The following is a 22,485-nucleotide window of genomic DNA, read 5'->3' as shown; positions in this document are numbered from 1 at the left end:
TATTAACACACCCAATATAGCAGGACTGTACACCGCTCTCTCCTCCACCCGCCTCCCTTTCTATTCACACACACACACACACACACACACACACACACACACACACACACACACACACACACACACACACACACACACACACACACACACACACACACACACACACACACACACACACACACACACACACACACACACACACACACACACACACACACACACACACACACACAGAGAGGAAGAGGGCCATGGAAGACCCTCCCCCTGACCCTGCGACCTAGGCACCATGGCAACCCTCTGACCCATCCCCGTTGTTGCTGTGGTAACAACCTTGGAGCATGTCTGACCACTGCCCCCCCTCTAACTCACACACACACACACACACACACACACACACACACACACACACACACACACACACACACACACACACACACACACACACACACACACACACACACACACCCTCCCTACAGCCCTACAGACGCCCCCCCCTCCCCTCCCCTCCTCCTGCTCCACGCCAAGCCGAGGCAAACCGATCGATATTCTATCACACAGAACAGTGGAGCGAGAGAGAGGAGGCCACGGGCCAGCCAGATTACTGGGAGGAGGGGGGAAGGCTAGGGGAGGAGGGGGGTTAGTGGTTGACAAAAAGAAAGCCAGTGAGTGTGTGTGCGTGTGTGTGTGTGTGTTATAGTCAGAGGAAACGAAAAAGGGTTTTAGGGAAGGTAGGGGATGTGTGTGTGCTGGGGAGGTGTGCAAAAAGGGGTTTTAGCGTGCGGGTGTAATCGGGTAGGAGATTGAGAGAGGATGTGTGTGTGTGTGTAATTTGGAGAAGAGGGGTGGTGGAAGGAGGGGGCTGGGAGTGTAAGTGGGTAGAAGATTGAGAGAATGTGTGTGTGTGTGTGTGTGTGTGTGTGTGTGTGTGTGTGTGTGTGTGTGTGTTGGGGGAAAGGTGGTTTAGTGTGGTTGTTATGATGGATAAGAAAGGAAGGTGTGTGTGTGTGTGTGTGTGTGTGTGTGTGTGTGTGTGTGTGTGTGTGTGTGTGTGTGTGTGTGTGTGTGTGTGTGTGTGTGTGGGTGGGTGGGTGGGTGGGTGGGTGGGTGTGCGTGCGTGCGTGCGTGTGTGAGCATCATAATGAGCAGAGTGGAGCTGCAGCGCTATAAGGCATCTCCTATATTTGTTATTCTAACAGATGTTTGTTAGTGGATTTATGGCTGTGGGTTTGTGTGTGTGGGCCTTTAAGAATGAAATACTTTTATTATAGTGTCACAAGGGGCGCTTATAAGATACAACTCACTTTATATACAGAGAGAAGAGAAAACACAAAGGGACGCCAGCAGCACACAATATTGTTTCTGTAGGTGTAGCACATTTAACATATAATATTCACATCGATGGGAAACACTTACCAAATACTGAAGATAGGTTTGTTTTTAAATGCATTGACGTATTTAGATCTATCTTTTACTTTCTGTAAGTAAAAGTATAAATACCACAATTAATAATACTGCATTACAAGTATTTTAGGGTATATTTTATGATGTGTGTGTGTGTGTGTGTGTGTGTGTGTGTGTGTGTGTGTGTGTGTGAAGCCTGTATGTACCTCGTGATTACATTATATGAACTCTGCAAAAGTATTTGTAGTGTAATTTAATTCTGGGTCCGCACTAAACATAACTTTGACCTTTTAACATTTATCTGTAAGTATTTTATTGAGACCTTGTTTAGGAACAATGTGCTAATTTAACACAGGGTATGTTGCATTGTTAGACTTTCTGTAACAATTATTTCTCTAAACAGATGGTTTTTATTGTTTTATTGTACATAAAGCAAATATTTGATTTGACAAACTAATCTGAAATACATAGAAATATTACTAACTTGGTGGTGATCAAAAAAACAAAAATGTGTGCGTGTGTAAGGGTTGAGTTGTTAATGAACAAGAGGAAGAAATTATCAAATGTTGCACGGCACTCGAGATCGAGGAAATATGAGAAAGAAAAACAATGAGCACACGAAGGAGGTGACCTATATCCCTGGGTTAGAAGGGTGTGTGTGTGTGTGTGTGTGTGTGTGTGTGTGTGTGTGTGTGTGTGTGTGTGTGTCAAGTAGGAGCACTCATTTGCTCTGTGAGCCTTGTAATAGTATTCATGAAACACAGTCTGCTCAAACACACACACACACACACACACACACACACACACACACACACACACACACACACACCCACACACACACACACACACACACTTAAAACTGAATTGACTCATCCGTTCACGAGTAGAGGCGTAAAACTATCGATCCCAAACAGAGTCACAGGCTGCTTATTTATAAAGAAACTGTTTATAAACTGTATAAATAATTAATTCAGTTGTTTAAATTATTTACACAATAAACAACTCAATATGGTTGTATAACCCTTGCAGGTATGGCATGTAATATTCTTTAAACTCCTGTTTTTTTATTGTGTAACAGAATTTAAAATTAAAGTAATACAATTCATCATATTTTGTACATTAAGTGGTTTTGCTTGTGTTATTAACTATTAATGTTATTAGAAATTGATGTAAACTTAGGTTACAAAGCAATTAAACTAAACAAGTTTAATGCCAAATCAGGTAACTAATTTAAATTGTAAAAATATAAATGCAAAAATAATATAGACAGCAGAAAGTCCTGTTCCAAAAAAACTGAAAAGCTTTAGGATGTATAACAGTATTCTGTGCTCGAGCATCATTGTGTTGTTGGCACTTTAAGTGCAGCAGCAGAATAGATGTCCCTGTCGAGTAGTTCACTGGATATTAGAAAATGATTTGTGGAGCGGATTTGAAAGCTTGTTGGGAAATGTGTTCATATTGGCTACATGTTACTGGTGCTGAACAGAAGATACTGCTGCCTCCTTGTTTCAGTTATATTTCAATATCACACATTTAGAAATGGCTACGGCCTAAAACCCTGTTACACATGGTCCTCCCAATTACATCACAGCTGTTTGTTTATGTATTTACATTTAGAGCAGTTACTGTATAATAAAATGTGTTAATATTAGGGTTGATTGAATAACCCTGAATTAAACCATAACAGGTGTTAGATAGAACCAACAAGGGTGCTTACTAAAATATACTTACTAGAACCATTTACTAACTAGAACCATATTAGGTTCTAATTAGAACCATATGGGGTCCTTACAAGAACCATAAAGCTGCTAACTTGCAACATAAAAGGTGCTAACTGAACACATAAAGACTGCTAACTAGAACAAAAATAAAGGTGCTAACTAGAACCATATTGGGTGCTTACTATGACCATAGAGGGTGCTTACTTAAACCATAACATCTGCAAACTAGATCCTTATAAGATATTAACTAGAACAATAAAGGATGCTAACTAGAATCATACAAGTTTTTCTAACTAGAACCATAAAGGATGCTAACTACCACATAACCTAAACGTATAAGGTATCTACCTAGAACTGTCCTCAAAAGAGAACCCTTTAATGAAGGTTCCACTCAGAAACCCTTTCAGAGGGTTTCACCTAGAACCCAACATTCCACTATGAGGGTGCTGACAATAAGCCACCAATATGGTTCTACAGATAACTCTTTATACATTCCGAAGGGTGTCATAAAGAACACATCCAAGGAGCCTCTAAAAATATACTTTTTATCAAGGTTTCACCTATAAACCTCAAGTATTCCGAGGGTTCTATGAAGAATCATATTACATTTTACAGATGAACTAAAAACGTAAGAATCTGATGCTTTGTAGATGGTGGTTAGGGCAAACCACGATTAGATGGTTTTACTTCAGCGTGTCCGCCTGCGGCCATTAGAACCGCATCCAGGGGCCTCATCCTGGAAAGGGCCTTGCTGATGTTGTAAAGCAACACAGAGGCACTAACCCTAACAATCAGTTTGCTTTCATCAATTATTGAAAAACGATTTCTTCCAAAAAGGGTTATAATAAAACCTGTGGTCTTACATAAAACACTTTAATTAAAAGAGCAAATTATACGTTAGAACCTTAGCCAGTCAGGAATAACCCTTATTAGAGTCTAGTATAAATGATTTGGAAGGTAATACATAAAATCTATTGAGTTTACCCCTGACTAACTTTGAAAGAGTTAAATTGTATTTTGCCTGTTGTGTGATGGTTTGTTATGAAATGTGTTTAACCCTCACACACTGTTTAAACTTACTTGAGTTGGAAGGATGTTCAGGTACGTTGTGGGTTCCAAACACTTTGAGCCACACATTTTGAGGATGACGACCCTGAAAAGCCTGCAGATAGTTGTAAAGAGGGTCTGTAATACAGGATGAGGGAACATTCTACATGATGGTTATAGAAGAGGTTACATGAAGACATCTTCTGTGTGTTCTTACCAGTGTTACGGTCATTCCAACCTTTTGTTTGTTCAAGTCACTACATTTTTCCCCCAAAGGTTGTTTAGTTGAATTCCTCTGCAGACATCACAGGCCTGCCCTGTTCATGTGCAAGAAAAAAGCCTTCTCATAGCAACAGAAGTTTCTTTCTAAAGAGAAAAGCAAACATAGCCTTGACATTATGTTGATAGTGTGTAGGCCATGGCAAAGCAATGTTCATATTGCAATACTTTAAAAATGCTCCTGATTCTTTCTTTAAAATATGTATTCTTGACTCACGTAGGAAACTATTTCACCAACAGGTCCGTGCATTAAAGTGTTCTTGGTGCTTTTGATTATATTGCATGCTCTCCTTCAGCAGAGTTACGGAATTGCCAGTTGTTTTTACTGAGTGCTTCCAGAACTTCTTGTCCGTGTCAGCTTCAAAGTTCTGAATTAGAAGTTCTTACTTGTGCTTTGAAACAGTATAGCAAAACCATGAGCAAAACCAACAAATAAACACAAGGTCCATTTCACTTAACATGTCTCACATCACTGCTCGTGACACATTTACTAGATTAAGGCATGTCAAGAATACACTTTTTATCAAAGATCGTAACTTCAACATGGACGTGAAGTCCTTTATTGATATTTGCATAATAATTGTATTTAAATAGCAATGTCTTAACCGACTGTACCTACCTGTTCAGCATCAAACAGCAGTCGGACATAGTAAGGGACATTAGTAGGTGGATGTAGGCCTTTAGCAACAAAAAGGCTTTTTTCCCTGAGGTTGGTGAAGACCAAGAACAGAGATAAAAAATATTGAATATTGGACTTCAGGTGGGCACGAACATGACTGAATGTATGATCATATTGCTTCATAACAGCATAATGTGTACATAAGCAACTGTTAGCTGTCGAGCTCGCCATTTCATCTTAACAGTTTTCATACAGTATGTTCACAGCTTGTTTCTGTTGCCACCAAGTGGCCAACGAGAACATAGGTTGTAGGTGCTAAAAAGAAAGAACATTTGAACATCTATATTTTCACGACAGCTGGGCAAACTTCATTTGCTAAGAGAGATTATGAAATAATGTAGGAAACTATTTGGACCTTTTGTCTTTGGTGAGACTGTTGTTTCTTACCTACAAAGCTGAACATATGATTCTGATCCCTGCAAGGAGTTCTTGAAGTCGTATTGAACTGATGGATTCTGCAGTAATTCAATGTACTATGTGTGTAAGAGCCTGTTGCCCATAACAGATTGAAAATGTTCTGGAAAAATGTTCTTTAATCCTATTTTCAGAGAAACAACATTTTTACCAAATGCCTAACTTAACAGCATATTTGTAGACATGAGATGTGGTAGAAAACAGAGGACTTGACACTGCTGCCATAAATAAGAGTTGGTCACAGCATTTATTTCAATTTTCTGACAAAACTCCACACAAAAACAAACTTGAGAGAAAGCTGAAAAAAAGAGAGATCCTTCTATTGTATTTAATTTAATTTTTTTTGTTTTCGCTGCTGTTTGGCAAGTTAAAGGTGGGGCAGGTAATTTTGGAGAAATCAGCTCGAGTGCACTATAATTTGAAAATACACAACCGGAACAAATCTGTCACTTCCTTACAGAGCCCCTCCTCCAACATACACGAACACGCACATGACCAATGAGGGCACGAGATAAGTTTGTGCACAGATGGAAGGTTGACAGGCAGGTAGGCCATCCAGTTACTTTAGCCGGGCCGGCTAAAATGATTGGTCGTGCTTTTTACAGTACTACGGCTTCCACAGATGACATTTTTTAATGGATTTTTTGTCAAAGCACTTCAGATATTCATTGCTATCGGGGTGTTAAGAGCATTTCATGGAATATAACAAAAAGTGTATCTCGAGCCGGTTTCTCAAACTTACCTACCCCACCTTTAAGGTACAGTGCCTTATTCCATATTTCCACTGATTTAAATAAGGAAATCAGAGAGATTTCTCTTTTTCCGAGGACACATTAAAATTGTAATTTTTAAACAGGGATGAGGTTGGAGGGGGGGGGGGTTTGAGGAAAGAGTGGGGGGAGCAAGGGTGGGAGAATAAGAGGAGGCAGGTATTCAAAGTGGGTGGAGGTTCACAAGGACGGAGGGTTTGCACGGTGTTCACCAACAGACAGACAGGGACAGATAAACAGGCAGGGTGAGGAGGGAGGGGCAGTCAGGGTGTGAGAGAGAAAGAAGAGAGAAAGAGACAGTGTGCTTTGTCATGTCTGAATGAAAACGAGCAACTCTCCAGACCCACTCCAAACTTAAAAAAAAAACTTAAACGAACAATTTCTTAAAAAACACCCAGTCGTCTAATAGAAAACAACAACAAATAACACATGGGGGGGAGGAAGGGAGACAGGGAATGGGGCAGAGGAAGTGACCTTTTTTCCACCTTGTTGAGGGTCGTGAGTGAAGTTTTATGGTGAGATTGATTCTTTATTGATGGGCAGGAGGAGGAGGAGGGAGGACGGCAGTAGTAGCTTGGCAGTGCGTACGTATGAAGAGAAAGAGAGGAAGGGATGGAGGATGGCAGGAAATGGCAGAGATTTAGGAGCGGCATCTGGATGGCTTCTCTCTGGCAGGAAAAGTAAAGAGACAACACCCACCTGCTCTAATCCCCACTTAGGAATCGTTTTTTTACTTGTCTCATATTCTTTATTAAGTTTGAGGACATGTATGCAGAGGGGCCGCGGCTCACAATGCACTTATACGATTGGCTCATCAGTGCTACTGGCAGACATATGCTGTTTAGACTTTGGATAACACAGGAGGACAGAGGGACAGAGAGGACAGGGACAGACCCTAACCCTATCCTCCTCTGTTGTTAGTCCGCGCAATGTTTTGTTCTAACTTTAAGGGATGGTGATGGAGAGTAGGAGGAGGAGGAAAGGTTATTTTCTTGAACAGTTGTTGAGAGGGGAGGGAAGGAGGGACGGAGGAAAGAGAGGGACTACGAGAAGAAGGGTTGGAGAACGGCTGAGAATTAAATGATGTTTTGATAATTTAGTAGTATGTTTCTCTTTCCACCCAGCCTGTAGAGACGAAGAGGAGAGGGAAAAGAGGGACACAAGAAAGAGAGAAGAGTTACCCATCAACACATGTAATCAAGTGATTAGCATTAAGGCAAAAATACAATTTGTAATTTAGGACTTTAAAATGAGTCCTAAAAAGTTGTAACCTGAAAAACGATTGATTATTTGGTTATCTTTGTAATGTATAGCTTATATGTTTTCCCTTTGCATTTGACTTATTTTCACCCAGTAAAATCCACGCTAGAATGTAATTAAAATGTGTATTATTAATCGCAATAATAGGAGAGAAAAATATATTTGCGTACTGTAGTATAGTGCTACCCTGAATAAAACGATTTAACACCATTTTCTATTGAATGATTATTTGGTTAATTTTAAAAGTCTGCAACTTTCATGCTGCAGGTATGAGTGTGTCTGTGCGTGTTATCTTACCTCCTGGGTTTCGCCGAAGGATGAGTTTTCGGATCTCATCGTAAACAAAGATGAGGAAACTGTACGGGAACGCACAGAACCACCAGCTGGGCCTGAGAGAGAACGGAGCGAATGATACATTAATGAAGAACACACTACTCATTCACCGGCCTTAAAAGTAAAAGGATTTATTTGTGTATTATAAAGGGAGGTTGTGGTATTTACTGCTGTTGCAGCTGTAAGGACCTCTAAGATATAATATTTAGAATACAAACTTGAATTACATGACATTACCACAATCTTTAGTAATTGAATACCCCTGAAAATATAAATGTGCATTAAACTGATGTGTAGCTTACTTGAGCGGGTACATCCGTAGTGCCACGTCCATGCCTGGGCAGTAAGAAAGGAGAGCAGCCAGGGCCGTTTCCTCAAACAGGCCGAAGATCAAAATCTTGTTCCTGCAAGACAATAAGTTCACAAAGAGAGGAATCAATGTTTTCTGCCACTTTAAGACTACAAGGGTCATGTGTTGTCTCTGCGCTCTTGCGTAAACAGAGGACTACATCAGTTAGATTCTAAATCTACTTTTGGATCATAAAATGGCTTCAAAGTTGATGTCCTGCAGGCTATAGCAGCATCAGAATCCGGGTTTGTGTCTTAGCACCTTAAATATTGCCTGCAGAACAAAAAGAGGATAGACCGGGTAAGAACCAGACAAGGTGGAGGGGAAAAAGGGAACAATAATAACCTATCCCATAAATTGGGGCTATAAATTAAAGGTGTGTCAGGTTAACTTGGCTCTCTAGTGACATTTAGTGACAGCAGTGGGAAACTGCAACAAACAAAGCAATGCAGAGTTGCCAACACTTCCCCATTCCTCTTGAGATTGAACTGCTTTTTATTACTGATCAAATACCTGCATTAGTAGAGATGGGTGTATATTATTCTAATATTTGAGTAAAAGTATGTTCTCTGAGTACTGCATTGATATTAACTGTATCACATGTTCTGATCATTAATAGAAGGGAACAATTCAATGCAAATAGTGCAGCAAAGGTAGCAATAAGAAGCAAAAAATAAAAAATACTAAATGAATCTACTTGAAAAATAGAAGTACAGTAGTTGAGTAAATGCAAATGAGTTCCTTTTCACCACGAACATCCAGCAGTATCTGCATGTGGTAAGAACATCGACTATATCCGCACGATGCTAATGCATTGGCACCGACTGACTCAAGTTGTAGAAGGTACCAGACAGTTGGTACTGTGATCACAAGCTGAAGATAAAGACACAATTAGAATGAACCTCAGAGCAGTGTGACTGACCTCATGCCCTGCTGGAACACAGAGTTACGCCTGGTCTTGCAGATGATGACGTCCGCCCACTGCACCACCACGATACTGACGAAAAAGGCTGTGTGGCAAGTGAACTCCACTATCTTACGCTGCTCATAGGTCTACACAGAGGAAGAAACAAACAATATATGCGATTTGTGATAATAAATGGTTTTTACTTGTATTAATGCTTTCTTTTATTCCGTCAGGTCAATCACACAGAGCCCCTGAAGCAGCAGAACACTGATGCTGTGTCAGATCACTCTTACCCATTGCTGCCCGTAGCTGTCCTCCAGGTCGTTGTTGGAGCGATCGTCCCAGTTGAGCCGGATGCCGACAAGATCATACGGCCGGAAACCATTTTCTGCCAAGACGACAAAATATGCGAAGAAGCCGCCAAGAGCTTGGATCATACCTGCAGAAACAGAGTTTGTAGTTTATACCCCCCTTTAAATCATTGAAACTGATGACGAGACTGCATCACATGACTGACGGCAAGGTTGGCTGCTCTTTGATCTCCAAAGATGTTGCAGCAAACATTTAAACTGACCACATACTGGGAATCAAATTGGTTACTTTCTAATTAAACCTAATAAAGTAACATACCTCAGTAACACCCATAGACTGGTAACACCTGGACCTATTTCTCTGAAAAGACCCAATGCTTTGTGGTTCAGTTGAGTATTTCCAGTAGGCTGGTGTTTCATTATTGCTAATGTAGAATACATGAGTTCATTTCTCTCGTACACAAAATCCACATACTATTCCGTTAAGTTGAAATGCACAACTTACTAATTTGGTTATAGTACTACGTAGTGAGTAGTGTTTACAATCCCTTACAAAGCACTGCATATTGGGGTCAGATGATATACTTTTTAAAACAACTGCAAGACTGTTAAAACAATTCATTGGATTAAAATGTGCGCAATAGGTCATCATTAACCAACAGCAAAAATATTTTTGATGGTTACTGCAGTTGGATCATTTGTCGGTGTCAACATGCGTTCAGAAAGACAATATCTTTGTGTTATTGCACGGCTTAGTTCTGATTGGACAATTTGGACATTCCAGAGGTTATGCATATCAATAACACACCACTGCTAAGCATACCATCAATGTTGCTAAGGAGGATCAAGGGAAATAAGGAAAGGGACACGGTGTGGGCTCTGCATTGTTTAAGGACTTGTTAGTGGGAAAGAAACTGTGAACAGACCTGGAGTTACAGAAAACCTCAATCAGTGCTGCCGTTCATTTCAACATGAGTTTTCTTTTCTTAGCGGAAGCACTATGATCATTTTCAAGTCAATGAATCAGTCATTGTCATTTCAATTGATATTGGGAGTCCAGTCGTTAGTTTGTTTAGTGTCGCGTTGGCACCTACCGATCTGTCCGTAGGCGATGCTGATGAGTCTCTCGTTGACCAGTTTGTCCCTCAGTGGGTTTCTGGGTTGGCGCTTCATGATGTCACTCTCTGCTGCTTCATAGGCCAGAGAGATGGCTGGTACCTGACGGAGGAGACATTCATCTTTTAGTGCTTTTATATCAGAAGTGGATGGTTTACACTGAATGCATTCACTTTATGATGCTTTTCCCCCCTTTACATTCTTAACTTTCCAATCATGAAAAACTGGTTCTGGTAACACACTGCCACCTAGTGCCCGTCTTGTTTAATACGCTTTAGGCACAACCTTGAACTCAATATCAGGGCTTTGTTTAATTCATTGAGATGCTCGACGGTCTCCAAATGGATGTTTATTGATGATGCAGGTGACAGGTAATAGATGTGATGAATGTTACAGTTGATGTCCATCTAGCCTATTTGACTGGTTGATAGTGTGCAGTGCATGCAGATGAAAATAGTTGCATTGTTTGCTACTGCTACAGAACAAAGAAAATTATGAATCTTCTTTTTTCAAAATTTGCCCGGAAGTTACCATTTATTCTTCTGTTTATTCTGTCTCAACTTTTTCATCAACCCAACCTTCCAAAATGTCCTTAACTCTTGGAAATTAATTTCTAAATTTGTGTTCAGTATCACCTGCCTTATTTAAATTAAATCACGTTTCAGTTTCTTGTTCTATGCAGATTCTGAATATTACCACATTACATTCTTCTATTTTATATTGTGTTAATTTTGTGGAAACATTTTGAACTTTCTCGTTGCCCTGAGGATAATAACCAGGCATTACTGTATATACTGGCCAGCTGAGAACCTGTCTGACATGCTCACATGTCTGTGTACAGCTGAGCATTACTGGTTCACGGTGCATGCCTGAGTTCAATGATCAGGCATGAAAGAGAGCTGAGTGTATGGGGCCACATGTGGCTGGAAGGTGGCTTCTGCATGTTTAATGCCTGACTGGACATAAGCACATTATGCTACAGTGTTTATGTGAATGTTTACAGTGTGCACAGTCCAGTTATGTTTGTATGTCCGTGTCTCTTACCATGTCAGTACCCAGGTCAATGCAGAGGATGGTGATGGTGCCCAGAGGCAGGGGGATGTTGAACAAGATGAAGAAGAGGAAGGGGGTGATCTCTGGGATGTTGCTGGTCAGAGTGTACGCGATGGACTTCTTCAGGTTGTCAAAGATCAGACGACCTGTAAGGAGTAAGATGGTGAAAAAAACCAGGTGCATCCCAAAAATAATAATATATAATAATAAACGTGAGGGACACCTCATTACCTCATTAACATTGCATTCATTTAAATATTATGACATATTGTTATCATGGTGAAAAAAAGACTAAAATAGACTCAACAACAAGAACATGTTAAAGATACTAAATCTTTTTCTGCCAACAGTATTTCAAATGTATTTATTTTCTCATACATTAACTGTAAATGTACTGTCTGTTACTCAATGTAGTATTTCACACAAGTATGTGCAACCTGATTGTAACCTGGAAATATTAGGTTAACTTTTGTGAGGCCTGACGCTAAAAACATTTTAGCTCAAATTTGGCAATGACACCTGACCATTTTTCTTTTATTTAATCGCGGGTCTATAAAATGTCTGAAAGTAGTGAAAAATGTCCATCCCAGTTTTTGAATGTTCAAGGGGATTTCTTTAAATGCCTTACCTAAACATGTTCACTTTAATGATATGAAGCAGAGAAAAGCAGGAAATGTCTATATTTAAGAGGTTAATTTTTTCCTGACATTTACTAACTAATAAATAGATGGCAACTTATCGTTAAGTTGTTCAAAGAAAGACAAAAATCGAATCCTTGCAGTTCTACCTCGTTTCTACCATTTGGATAACTTTCATCATGGCAGTTTTTCTTGCTCCCACTGTTCCTGAATGCATCGTCCCTCACCTTCTTCCACTCCAGTGACGATGGAGGCGAAGTTGTCGTCCAGCAGGATCATGTCGGCTGCCTGTTTGGACACGTCTGAGCCGGAGATTCCCATGGCAACCCCGATGTCAGCCTTCTTCAGGGCAGGGGAGTCGTTCACACCATCACCTGTCACAGCCACGATAGCACCCTGCCAGAGGTGAAAGAAGTACTTAGGTCTTATACTTTATACATAGGTAAAAGTACCCAAGTGTAGTACCCGAGTGTAGGAGTACTCTGTTAAGTGAAAGTCCTGCAATCAAAAAGTTACTCAAGTAAAAGAACAAAAGTATTAGCATCAACATATTATGCTTAAAGCAGGTCAGCACCGTAGTCAAGACCTGCTTTTTTAAAATACGACTATTGGCCAAGACCAAGCAGTTTTTATCTTTTAAAGACCTAGAAAGGGTTATTAACGCCTTTGTAACCTCGAGACTGGATTACTGAAACGCTCTGTATATGGGAATGGACCAGGCCTCAATTAGACGCCTGCAGCAAGTTCAGAACGCAGCTGCACGTCTTCTCACTGGCCATAAAAAGCGTGACCACATCACCCCAACTCTGGCCTCACTGCACTGGCTTCCAATTCGGTTCAGAATTGATTTTAAACTCCTTTTATTTGTTTTCAAAGCCCTAAATGGGCTGGCTCCGGCATATATAGCCAAACTCCTCCATCGCTACACCCCAGCCAGAGCCTTAAGGTCGGCTGACTAGCTGCTGCTGGTAGTGCCCAAGACCAGGCTCAAAACCACGTGAGGTCGGCCCAGACCCTAGGGGTTTCAACACTTAAAACTCACTTCTTCTCTCTGGCCTTCTAGTCAGAGCGGAGCACGACTCCTGACATTTCCCTGTATGTGATTTTTTATTTGTGCTGTTGTATTTGATGTAAAGTGTTTTTATTGTAGAGTATTTTTATTGTATGTACAGCACTTTGGCTCGACCAAAAATCGTTTTAAAAATGTGCTATATAAATAAAACTTGATTTGATTTGATTTAAAGTACCCAAAGTAGAAGTACTCATTATGCAGATTGGCCCATTTTAGTTTAATATATATGATGTGTTTTGATTATAATATGTAATGCATTGATGTGTTTATCACTACTGGTAAAGGTGCAGCTAATTTGTATTACTTTGTATACTGCAGGGTTTGTTGTGAGTTTTACTCCAAGATAACTAAAGTCTGAATTAAGAGTTGATTATATTTCATATCATTATTCAAAATCTGCAAGTAACTATAGATATTAAATACATGTAGTGGAGTAAAAGTACACGATTTCCCTCTGAATTGTAATGGAGTAGAAGTACAACTCAAGTAAAGCACAAGTAACAACATTTTTTAATTAAGTACAGTACTTGAGTAAACGTACTTAGTTACTTTACACCACTGACCCTGACAGAGAAGAGGACACACGATTTAGAGCTTTCCTTCCCATTCAGGATGCACAATAACCATGCTGTCATTCTTTTCATTAAGTGCATTTGTTTGCAGGTGCACTTTTACCCCCCTGTGTACATGTATATGAGAGTGTGTGTGTGTGTGCATCAAGTTAATATACCAGTCTCTGGCAGCCTTCTACAATGATGAGTTTCTGCTGTGGGGAGGTTCTGGCAAACACGATCTCTGTGTGGTTCCTCAAAATGTCGTCCATCTGGTCCTGACTGAGGTCTTTCAGATCTGTGCCGTGGATCACACAGGCCTTCGCATCTCTACATGACACAGATAATGGAAACACTTGTTTAACGACAAGCTACTGACATAAAATGTATGCAATTTATGAGCCTACATCGAGCGTTTACTGTATAAAAATTATCGTGAATGTCCCATTCCATCCTGTATATGGCTATGCAGGCTAATCTCACATTGAGTTTGTCTTACCGTGGGTTGACCTGGCTGACAGGGATGTTGAGGCGTGCTGCAATGTCTTCCACTGTCTCGTTGCCCTCCGAGATGATGCCCACACCCTTAGCAATGGCCTTAGCGGTGATTGGGTGGTCACCAGTCACCATGATAACCTGAAATAAAGCAGGAAAAATAAGTTAAACAGGCAGGTGATGACAGGGAAGGAGAAATAGACAAAAGTTACTAACAAGTTAAGAGATGAAAGGTAAAATAGAGGAAATGCAATGAGAATAATAATGAAAGAAAGAGGAAATAGGGTTGAAAAGAATACTATTGATAACAAATGATATGAAATTCCCTTTAAAATGTGTGTGACAGTCATCCCCAGCCATCGCACACAGGTGGGTGCTCGGTTCTTCTTTTGTCTGGGCCTTTAAATGCCACACTTGAAATGTACCCACCTTGATGCCAGCCGAGCGGCATTTGCCCACGGCGTCAGGCACGGCTGCACGGGGAGGGTCGATCATGGACATGAGGCCCACGAAGCAAAGGTTGTCCGTCTCGAAGTTGACTTCATCCGTGTCAAAGGCAAAACCTTTTGGATACTTGTCCTCTGGCAGGAACCCGTGGCAGAATCCTGAAGTACAAACACATGAATTACAAAAAGGACGATACCATAGACTAAAATACAGGCGTTGCTGAGTTCTAAATCATGACCTTAGTTAATCTTCTATCATCCTTACCCAATACTCTCTCTCCCAGTCCTCCCAGTTCCTGGTAGGCGTTCTGGAAAGCCTCCTTCATCTCCTCGTCCATTGGCTGCTCCTTGCCCTGCACCATGATGTGGGAGCTGCGGTCGAGTATCCTCTCTGGTGCTCCCTTCATCACCAACAGGTAGCTGTTTTCGTTTCCCTCTTCAGTTTCATGAATTGAGAGCTGATGGGAACAGATTTAGGTGTGAGCATCAGAAAAATGTAATGTTTTAACCTGTTCACCAGGTCTGCATTGTTTGTTAGTTGAAAAAGGGGACACACCTGGTACTTGTTGGTGGAGTTGAAGGGGATCTCGGCCACCTTCTTGTTCTTCTCCCTCATGGCCTTGACGGAGCCGCAGGACAGCTCGATACACTTCAGCAGGGCGGACTCGGAGGCGTCGCCGGCTACATCGCGCTTCAGGATGGGTAGAGTGTCCTGGGCAGCCTTGAACACAGCACGGTTGCACAGAGCGGCTATGCGGGCCAAAGACACCCATGTTGCGGAGCTTTTGTCGAAGGAGGAGCCTAGAGAATGAGACAATTATAGACTCATTCACATAAGCTTGCTGTTAGCTGTTTTTGTTTAGAAAAAAAGATTCTTCTGTTATTCTACTTTAAGGTTTTAAAATGCAGATACCATTTAATTTGATGATTTCATTGGTGGTAAGAGTGGTAGGGGTTTCTAACCAACATATATTTTTACAAGCCTTTATTGCACACCAGATTTTTATTTTGATGCTGGAGTTTCTTAATATTTGTAGGATGTTTTAAGGCATGCTGCGTGAAGACAAGAGGGAGAGGGAAATCTCACCAGATTGGTCCTCGGTGGTGTCAGCCTCGTGGATGGTGTTGTCGAACCACATGTGGGCCACCGTCATCCTGTTCTGAGTCAGGGTGCCTGTCTTGTCAGAGCAGATGGTAGAGGTGGAGCCCAGAGTCTCCACAGCCTCCAGGTTCTTCACCAGGCAGTTCTTACGAGCCATACGCTTAGCGGTCAGCGTCAGGCACACCTGAGACACGAGGGAGACAAAAGAAAAGAAGGGAACAGAGGAAAGGGAGAGAGGAAATGGCAGCAAGAAGAGAAGGAAGGAATGACGGTAGGAAAGAATTTGTGGAGAGAGAAACAAACCAAAGGAGAAAGAGATAATTAGTATCTGCGTTAAACTAACAGCACAGATGAACATCTCCAGGTACCAACTTCTGCTAATAAGCAGCCACATCAGGGCCATACTGTACCTGGAACAAATAACCACAGCCATGAATTAAACCGCCCCTGAAACCTGAAGATGTTCAGCCTGCTCTTAGCCATGTTCTACAGCAAAATGCACTAAAAACCAAAACATCCTTTACCAAATAATACAAAAACAGCCCAAACAGCGATGCAATAGAAAAACAAGGCACGAATGAGTGAAGCCGTGATGCAGAGCGGCGGTGCATTATGTCATCATGCCAAGTACGGCAAGACACCGGGGCCAAACAGAACTAGCAAAGCAGAGGAGGCCGAATTCAGTCTATGAAGCTGTCATTAGCCTAATATCTTTACATTAGCTAGCCGTTGTCATTGCGGACAGCACCACGACTGGCCTGGAAGAGAGAGAGAGAGACATACACAGAGGAAGATGGAGAGAGAGAACACAAACACACAAACACATGTGGAGCTGCTTTAGGAGAAGGAGAGAAGAGAGGAGATGGGAGGAGAGATATAGAGACCGGGACAATACACCACCACCTTCACCACAGAAACAGGTACTGACACAGAGACAATGTTAAAGCACATATAATACAAAGGTACACACAGAGATGCACAGAGACATGACAACACACTGACAAAACCCGAGCACAGCACTGGAAGCAGCAGGGACAGAATCAAACAGCAAACACGACAAAACAACGTCATCCTGAACACACAATCAGACAGGGGTGAAACTTGAACCTGCTTGGGAAAGTGTTAGAGCAAAGTCATTTTCTCATAATATCTACAATAGAGTGATGCTGTGATTATTTGTTTTTGTAGACTCTTAAGCTAGCAACAGAATGGCTCCCTTGACAAAAAGCAATGCAATTTATCAATTGGATTTTGGAATTTTGGCCCTAAAAAAAAAAAAGTCCACTAATGTTAAGTGTGATGACATTTAGTTTGTGTTAGAAATCGTCGTTTTAAAGACACATAGAAGCTTAGGACAAGAAAGAGTGGGATATTACTGACAAATGTTATGTCATAGAACAAAAGGTCGAAATCACTTAAGCTTCTATTAAAAACACCCCTTATTTCAGGTATCTAAAAAAAACACATTCAAAAAACTGTTGACTTTTAGACGAGATCACTTGAAATTGTAAAATGCTAACTAATTTCCAGGTTTCCAGGTTTTAGGACTCATTCCTGCATCACTTAAACCAACCATACGTTTGGCCTCGTTTAAAGGGTACTTTTTGGGAAAGGAAGGGGCATTCATGTGTATATGAAATATAAAAAGTAAATTAAAATACTGTTACAAGTCTGTGCAAAAAACTGAGAACTGAGGAAGAAACCAAACACACAAGGGCCATGAAGACTTAAAGACCCAAGAAAAAACAAGACGCACTGAAGTAATTACACAACCGGACATCAACCTTGTAAACATACCTAATAATTCCTGTCCCTCAGAAACACAATAACTATTAACAGACTCTATGTTTTCCCTACCTAACCATCAAACATTGAGAGATGTCTCTTTCTACTCACAGTGACGGTGGCCAGCAGTCCCTCGGGAACATTAGCAACAATGATTCCGATGAGGAAGATGACGGCCTCCAGCCAGGAGTAACCCAGGACGATTGACAGGATGAAGAACGACACGCCGAGGAAGACGGCCACGCCTGTGATGATTTGGATGAAGTGCTCGATCTCCTTAGCAATGGGTGTCTAAAGAGTAGGAGAAGAAGAAGGTGTTTGGACTGATTGAAGAAGATGATTGACTTTCACTGGAATGCTCGAAGCTCTTCTGTTATTATTTAATTACCTTTTTAATGTTAGTTTCAACTTAAACTTCACGAAAAAAACCAGAATGAGTCTGACTAAATATGATACAAACTAAAGAGAATTGACAGGGGAAAAAGACTAAATAAAGTAAAGGGACAAAACAGATACTAGTTTTAACAAACTATGACAAATATTGACGCATTCCCTGACTGTTATGGTAACAAAAAGCCAGTTTTGAAAAAAAGAAACCTCCATTTATTTTGTGGCTTATGAAAGACATAATATAACATAATGAATATGGTACCTTGCCAGTCTCCAGGCCTGAGGTGAGGGTGGCGATGCGGCCCATCACTGTACGATCTCCAGTGCAGACAGCGATGCCGCGCGCTGTTCCTGAAGAGAAACAGGAGAGGGTGTCGTTTATATTATTAACTTCTTTACTCACGGCAAGATGAAGAAAGAGCAAAACAGAAACAGACATGTCAGAATGAAAATGTGTAGACTGAGTATAGACAACTGCCTGAACAGACTGGTTGGTGCTGGACCAAATGCAATGTACTAACATGTCCACAGGAGCGCACTATCCATCATCTTTTCCTATTCTTCCACTGTGGAGCTCAGTGAGAGTCGCAGGGCCTCCCAGTAATATGATGGGACGGAACAGGTATGAGGTTAAATGGGGTCACATTTCCAGACCAGCGGTGTCACTAAGCCCTCATCCTTCAGCACACCTAACACTTTGACTGTGATCTACAGTGAATGCTATTGTGTTGCCTTTTGGTTAGTAAGACAAAACAAACATACACATGAAGCCAACTGTGCATATAGAAACTGTTAGAAGACAGGAAAGTGGCTTACACTAACAGTTTTTGGTTTATACCGTCTTTGTGGAATATACGATGGTAATTCAGATTTTGGATAGAAGTGGGGATGCACCGATGTCACATTTTTCAGCGGGTGCTGATGTTTATAGAAAAGATTTTGGCGATGACAATTTTTGACTGTTTTGTTGTGGATATTTATTCCACTTTTGTGCCAGGAAAATAAAAACAAAATGTTTTATTAAAAAAAATGAACCGTTTTTCCAGGCCTACATAATGTACTATCTTTGAATGATACAATTATTTAACAAAATCTCTCTACTTTGCTGTACTATAAACTACTAATTGAAGAGATTTTAAGTTCCAACGGACAGTGTTTGCTTTTGATTCTTGTTTTCCATCATAATCCGTGATTACCTGTCGTTTTTTATACAAATAAATATATATTTAATAGCATTAAATTGTTTAGTTTATGCATTTATTTATGCATTTATAAAAGCATGTTCAATTAAGATGAACACAGGTTGTGAGCTAAACTGTATAGCTACAGTCAACACATGTTCATAGAAGTGATCGTGGCCTTACCTTCGACACAGTTGGTGGAGAAGAAGGCGATGTTACGGGTTTCCAGGGGGTTGTCATGGGTGCCGTCAGGGGACCGCGTCTGAGGCTCGGATTCACCGGTCAGGGATGAGTTGTCCACCTGGAAGTGTGAGAACCAAAGAAGCAAAGAGGAGAGCAAAAGGGAGTGGATAACTGGTGCATTCCGCATAACACTAGTTACAAGGCCAGTTAGAAACAGCTTGTGTGTGTTTCCTGTGTTTTGATTTTCTTTGTTCATACTCCCTGTACATGTGTTGATTGTTTGTGATGCTATACAGAGGTCCTTTGTTTTCAAAGCTTTGAAGTCTTATTCATAAGGCTGTTATTAATAACATACAAACAAAAAAAATTGTTTGCACTGGTCCACCTTCCACTATATTTGTATAACCACAATCATTTGATGACGATGTAGTTACATATGACAGACATTCAATGCTTTGTTCTAAAATTAAGCACTTATTTGAATGAAGACGGTTTGTTTTCAATAAAGATATAACTTCACATCAAAGCATTCCAAGACTCATTTGAGGTGACTTTGAGGATTTACAGCAACATTTGCATCTGTGTGAATTTAGCATGAGGATCAACCGTTTACACAGCTGTTTAATTATGAATTTACAGTGATTTATTCTCGCATTGTGAGGATGCTGTGCTTATTCTAATTAATAATGATTCACCCAGCACATCAGGCAGATTCCAAACAGGGAAGACAGAAGCTGAAGGAGATGTCACACTCACACTGATTTCTACTGTGCAATCACATCTTTACTGCCACTGAAAGTCAAGTTTTCTTGTTACTGAAATTACTTTGTTAAGCAACTGAGACCTCTACAAAACCTCACTGAGCTTTACAGTTTTTCTTGGCGTTAAACAAATTCAGTAGTGTATCTATGGCTGTAACCCACCTTGCAGCCGTGGGAGGAGACGATGCGGAGGTCAGCGGGGATCCTGTCTCCTCCTTTCACCTCCACCAGGTCTCCTGCCACCACCTGCTCAGCGTTGATCTGCATCTTTTCTCCCTCACGTATCACCAGGGCTTGCTGCAAAAAGAAGGAAAGAGTAAATATGTAATGCCAAAACCAACTGAAATCTGAAAAGGTGAAAGGCAAAAAGTAATGCAATTGTAAGTTACATCAGAGATTGGGAAAATAAATAGGAATGTTATTGATCTTCCAGTACCTGAGGGACCATGTTCTTAAAGGACTCCATGATCTTGGAGCTCTTAGCTTCCTGGAAGTAGGAGAAGCAGCCGGTGATGATGACGACAGCTGACAGCACGATACCCAGGTACAGCTACAGAGACAAGATAGAAATGAAAATAAAACGTAATTTATCTAAAAATGTCAAAACAGAGGAAAGGAAGACAAATAACAGACCAGTGGAAAGACACAGACGGTGACTACGTTAACAAATGATCAGTGAGGCATCCTGACATCCAAAGCTGGAAAAGAGGAAAAGGAACTTTTTCATGAAGTTCTGTAAACAACACAAACTGTCTTTTATAGAGGTTTCATCCTTTAGCTGACAGCAGCATGCGGTTTTATTTGGACATGATCATCTGTTTTCTGCCTATATGGATTTCATGACAATCGTCATAAGAAGGTCCACATTCAATCTTTGAAATGGTCCTCTCGTCTGACATAACTGCATTACACTGATCATGTTGTGAATTGATATCCTGGGTGAGTGATACAGTGTGTAACTCATGCTGAATGGTCACTGTTGTTGTTTCACCCCCAGTGCTTCCCTGTGGTCACATCTAAGTATTTTGTCCTCTCATGCTGTGTGTCAGTGCCACTTACTCTCAGTCTCGGCTCAACTCTGCGCTCTGACCCGCCATAAAACATGCTGACCCGTGAACTGTCATTACTCTCATATGGCCATGACTCTCACTCTCCCTGGGGTGGGCCCAGGAATGGATGGCAACAGGATGGTGTGTGTCAGACGAGGACGGGTTGGAGTGATTCAGACAAAAGGCTGACACAATCTTTATCAGTGACACAGACACCCCCCTGAGGAGTAGTGAGTCAGCAAATCGCTTTTTGAGTGATGTCCTGGAGGTTAAGTAGCATACACACTGAGAGAAGTAAGTAGTTCTCTATGTGTTTACCCCCTCTGGTGCTTTTTGATATCTGGTTTCTCACAAGTATTGCACAACAGTAGTGCAACTGTCCACTTACGTTATCCCCAGCGGGCTCGTCCTCAGTGGCAGCCTGGATGGCGTAGGCCAGGAAGCAGAGGAGGGCACCGATCCACAGCAGGATGGAGAAGCCCCCGAACAGCTGGCGACAGAACTTGACCCACTCCGGGGTGGTGGGGGGTGGAGTCAGGGTGTTTGGGCCGTCCCTGATCAGGTACTCTGCTGCCTTGGCATTGGTCAAACCCTGATAGGCGCAGAGGAGGAAAGAAGAAGACAAAATGGATCAGCAGAGGCAGGAGGCAGGGAATGAAGCATAAAGGGTTGATGGAGGTAAAGTTAAAGAAAGGGTAAAAAAGACATGCATATGTAAAATAAACATTAAGAAATTGAAATAAATGTGTATATGTGTGTTATGACATGGAGGTCAGTGTAAAATGAACAACCTTGGAATCATCAGCACAGTTAAACCAGGACACAAACCATATCAAGTTGAATGACGTCGTGAATGACGTTGTGTGATTTCTGACTTACCTGGACAATATCAGTGGCGTATTTTCGGCAAACTTCCTCAACAGACATTTTGTGTTCCGTCTACAAAGAGTTCAAATAGAAAGTTAAACTAAAACAACCGGTTAGTTATTATATACAATAAAACATATAAATGCTGATTGTACTCAAGAAACTAATAAGCAATGGAACATTTTTCAAAGAACACACATTTTAAGGGCAATCGTGTTGGTGTTGTGTGAGCAAGTGATTCTGAAGCTATGTGTTTATAATTGGCTAAAGTTTCAGGTTTTATAAAAAATACTTGTATATGACCCAGCTAATTACGTCTTTTAAC

The 22,485-nt window shown here is 41.0% G+C and overlaps 1 protein-coding gene across 3 annotated transcripts in view; it reads right to left on the bottom strand.

Moving 5' to 3' along the window:
* Nucleotides 1-5,769: 5,769 nt before the first annotated feature.
* atp1a3a (ATPase Na+/K+ transporting subunit alpha 3a) overlaps nucleotides 5,770-22,485 on the bottom strand; it is a 52,753-nt gene continuing 36,037 nt past the window's right edge. Inside the window, exons 3-23 of one of the 3 annotated variants that reach the window (XM_079653304.1) lie at nucleotides 22,173-22,232; nucleotides 21,682-21,885; nucleotides 20,681-20,794; nucleotides 20,407-20,541; nucleotides 19,484-19,601; nucleotides 18,382-18,470; nucleotides 17,841-18,020; nucleotides 15,930-16,128; nucleotides 15,399-15,643; nucleotides 15,108-15,300; nucleotides 14,826-15,001; nucleotides 14,401-14,537; nucleotides 14,081-14,231; nucleotides 12,506-12,674; nucleotides 11,632-11,786; nucleotides 10,566-10,689; nucleotides 9,454-9,599; nucleotides 9,176-9,306; nucleotides 8,207-8,308; nucleotides 7,869-7,960; nucleotides 5,770-7,436 (exon numbers count right to left, since the gene is read on the bottom strand). In XM_079653304.1, coding sequence (XP_079509430.1) covers nucleotides 7,408-7,436; nucleotides 7,869-7,960; nucleotides 8,207-8,308; nucleotides 9,176-9,306; nucleotides 9,454-9,599; nucleotides 10,566-10,689; nucleotides 11,632-11,786; nucleotides 12,506-12,674; nucleotides 14,081-14,231; nucleotides 14,401-14,537; nucleotides 14,826-15,001; nucleotides 15,108-15,300; nucleotides 15,399-15,643; nucleotides 15,930-16,128; nucleotides 17,841-18,020; nucleotides 18,382-18,470; nucleotides 19,484-19,601; nucleotides 20,407-20,541; nucleotides 20,681-20,794; nucleotides 21,682-21,885; nucleotides 22,173-22,232 — 2,949 coding nt within the window. In that variant the 3' untranslated portion in view covers nucleotides 5,770-7,407. Of the gene's footprint in view, nucleotides 7,437-7,868; nucleotides 7,961-8,206; nucleotides 8,309-9,175; nucleotides 9,307-9,453; nucleotides 9,600-10,565; nucleotides 10,690-11,631; nucleotides 11,787-12,505; nucleotides 12,675-14,080; nucleotides 14,232-14,400; nucleotides 14,538-14,825; nucleotides 15,002-15,107; nucleotides 15,301-15,398; nucleotides 15,644-15,929; nucleotides 16,129-16,354; nucleotides 16,641-16,661; nucleotides 16,795-17,840; nucleotides 18,021-18,381; nucleotides 18,471-19,483; nucleotides 19,602-20,406; nucleotides 20,542-20,680; nucleotides 20,795-21,681; nucleotides 21,886-22,172; nucleotides 22,233-22,485 lie in introns of those variants that run through there. The other 2 variants (XM_079653305.1, XM_079653306.1) reach the window with 2 other exon arrangements.

The sequence above is a fragment of the Notothenia rossii genome (assembly GCF_949606895.1).
Source record: "Notothenia rossii genome assembly, chromosome: 10".
In the NCBI taxonomy this organism is placed as follows: Eukaryota; Metazoa; Chordata; class Actinopteri; order Perciformes; family Nototheniidae; genus Notothenia; species Notothenia rossii.
This window is presented reverse-complemented; position numbering and strand designations above follow the sequence as displayed.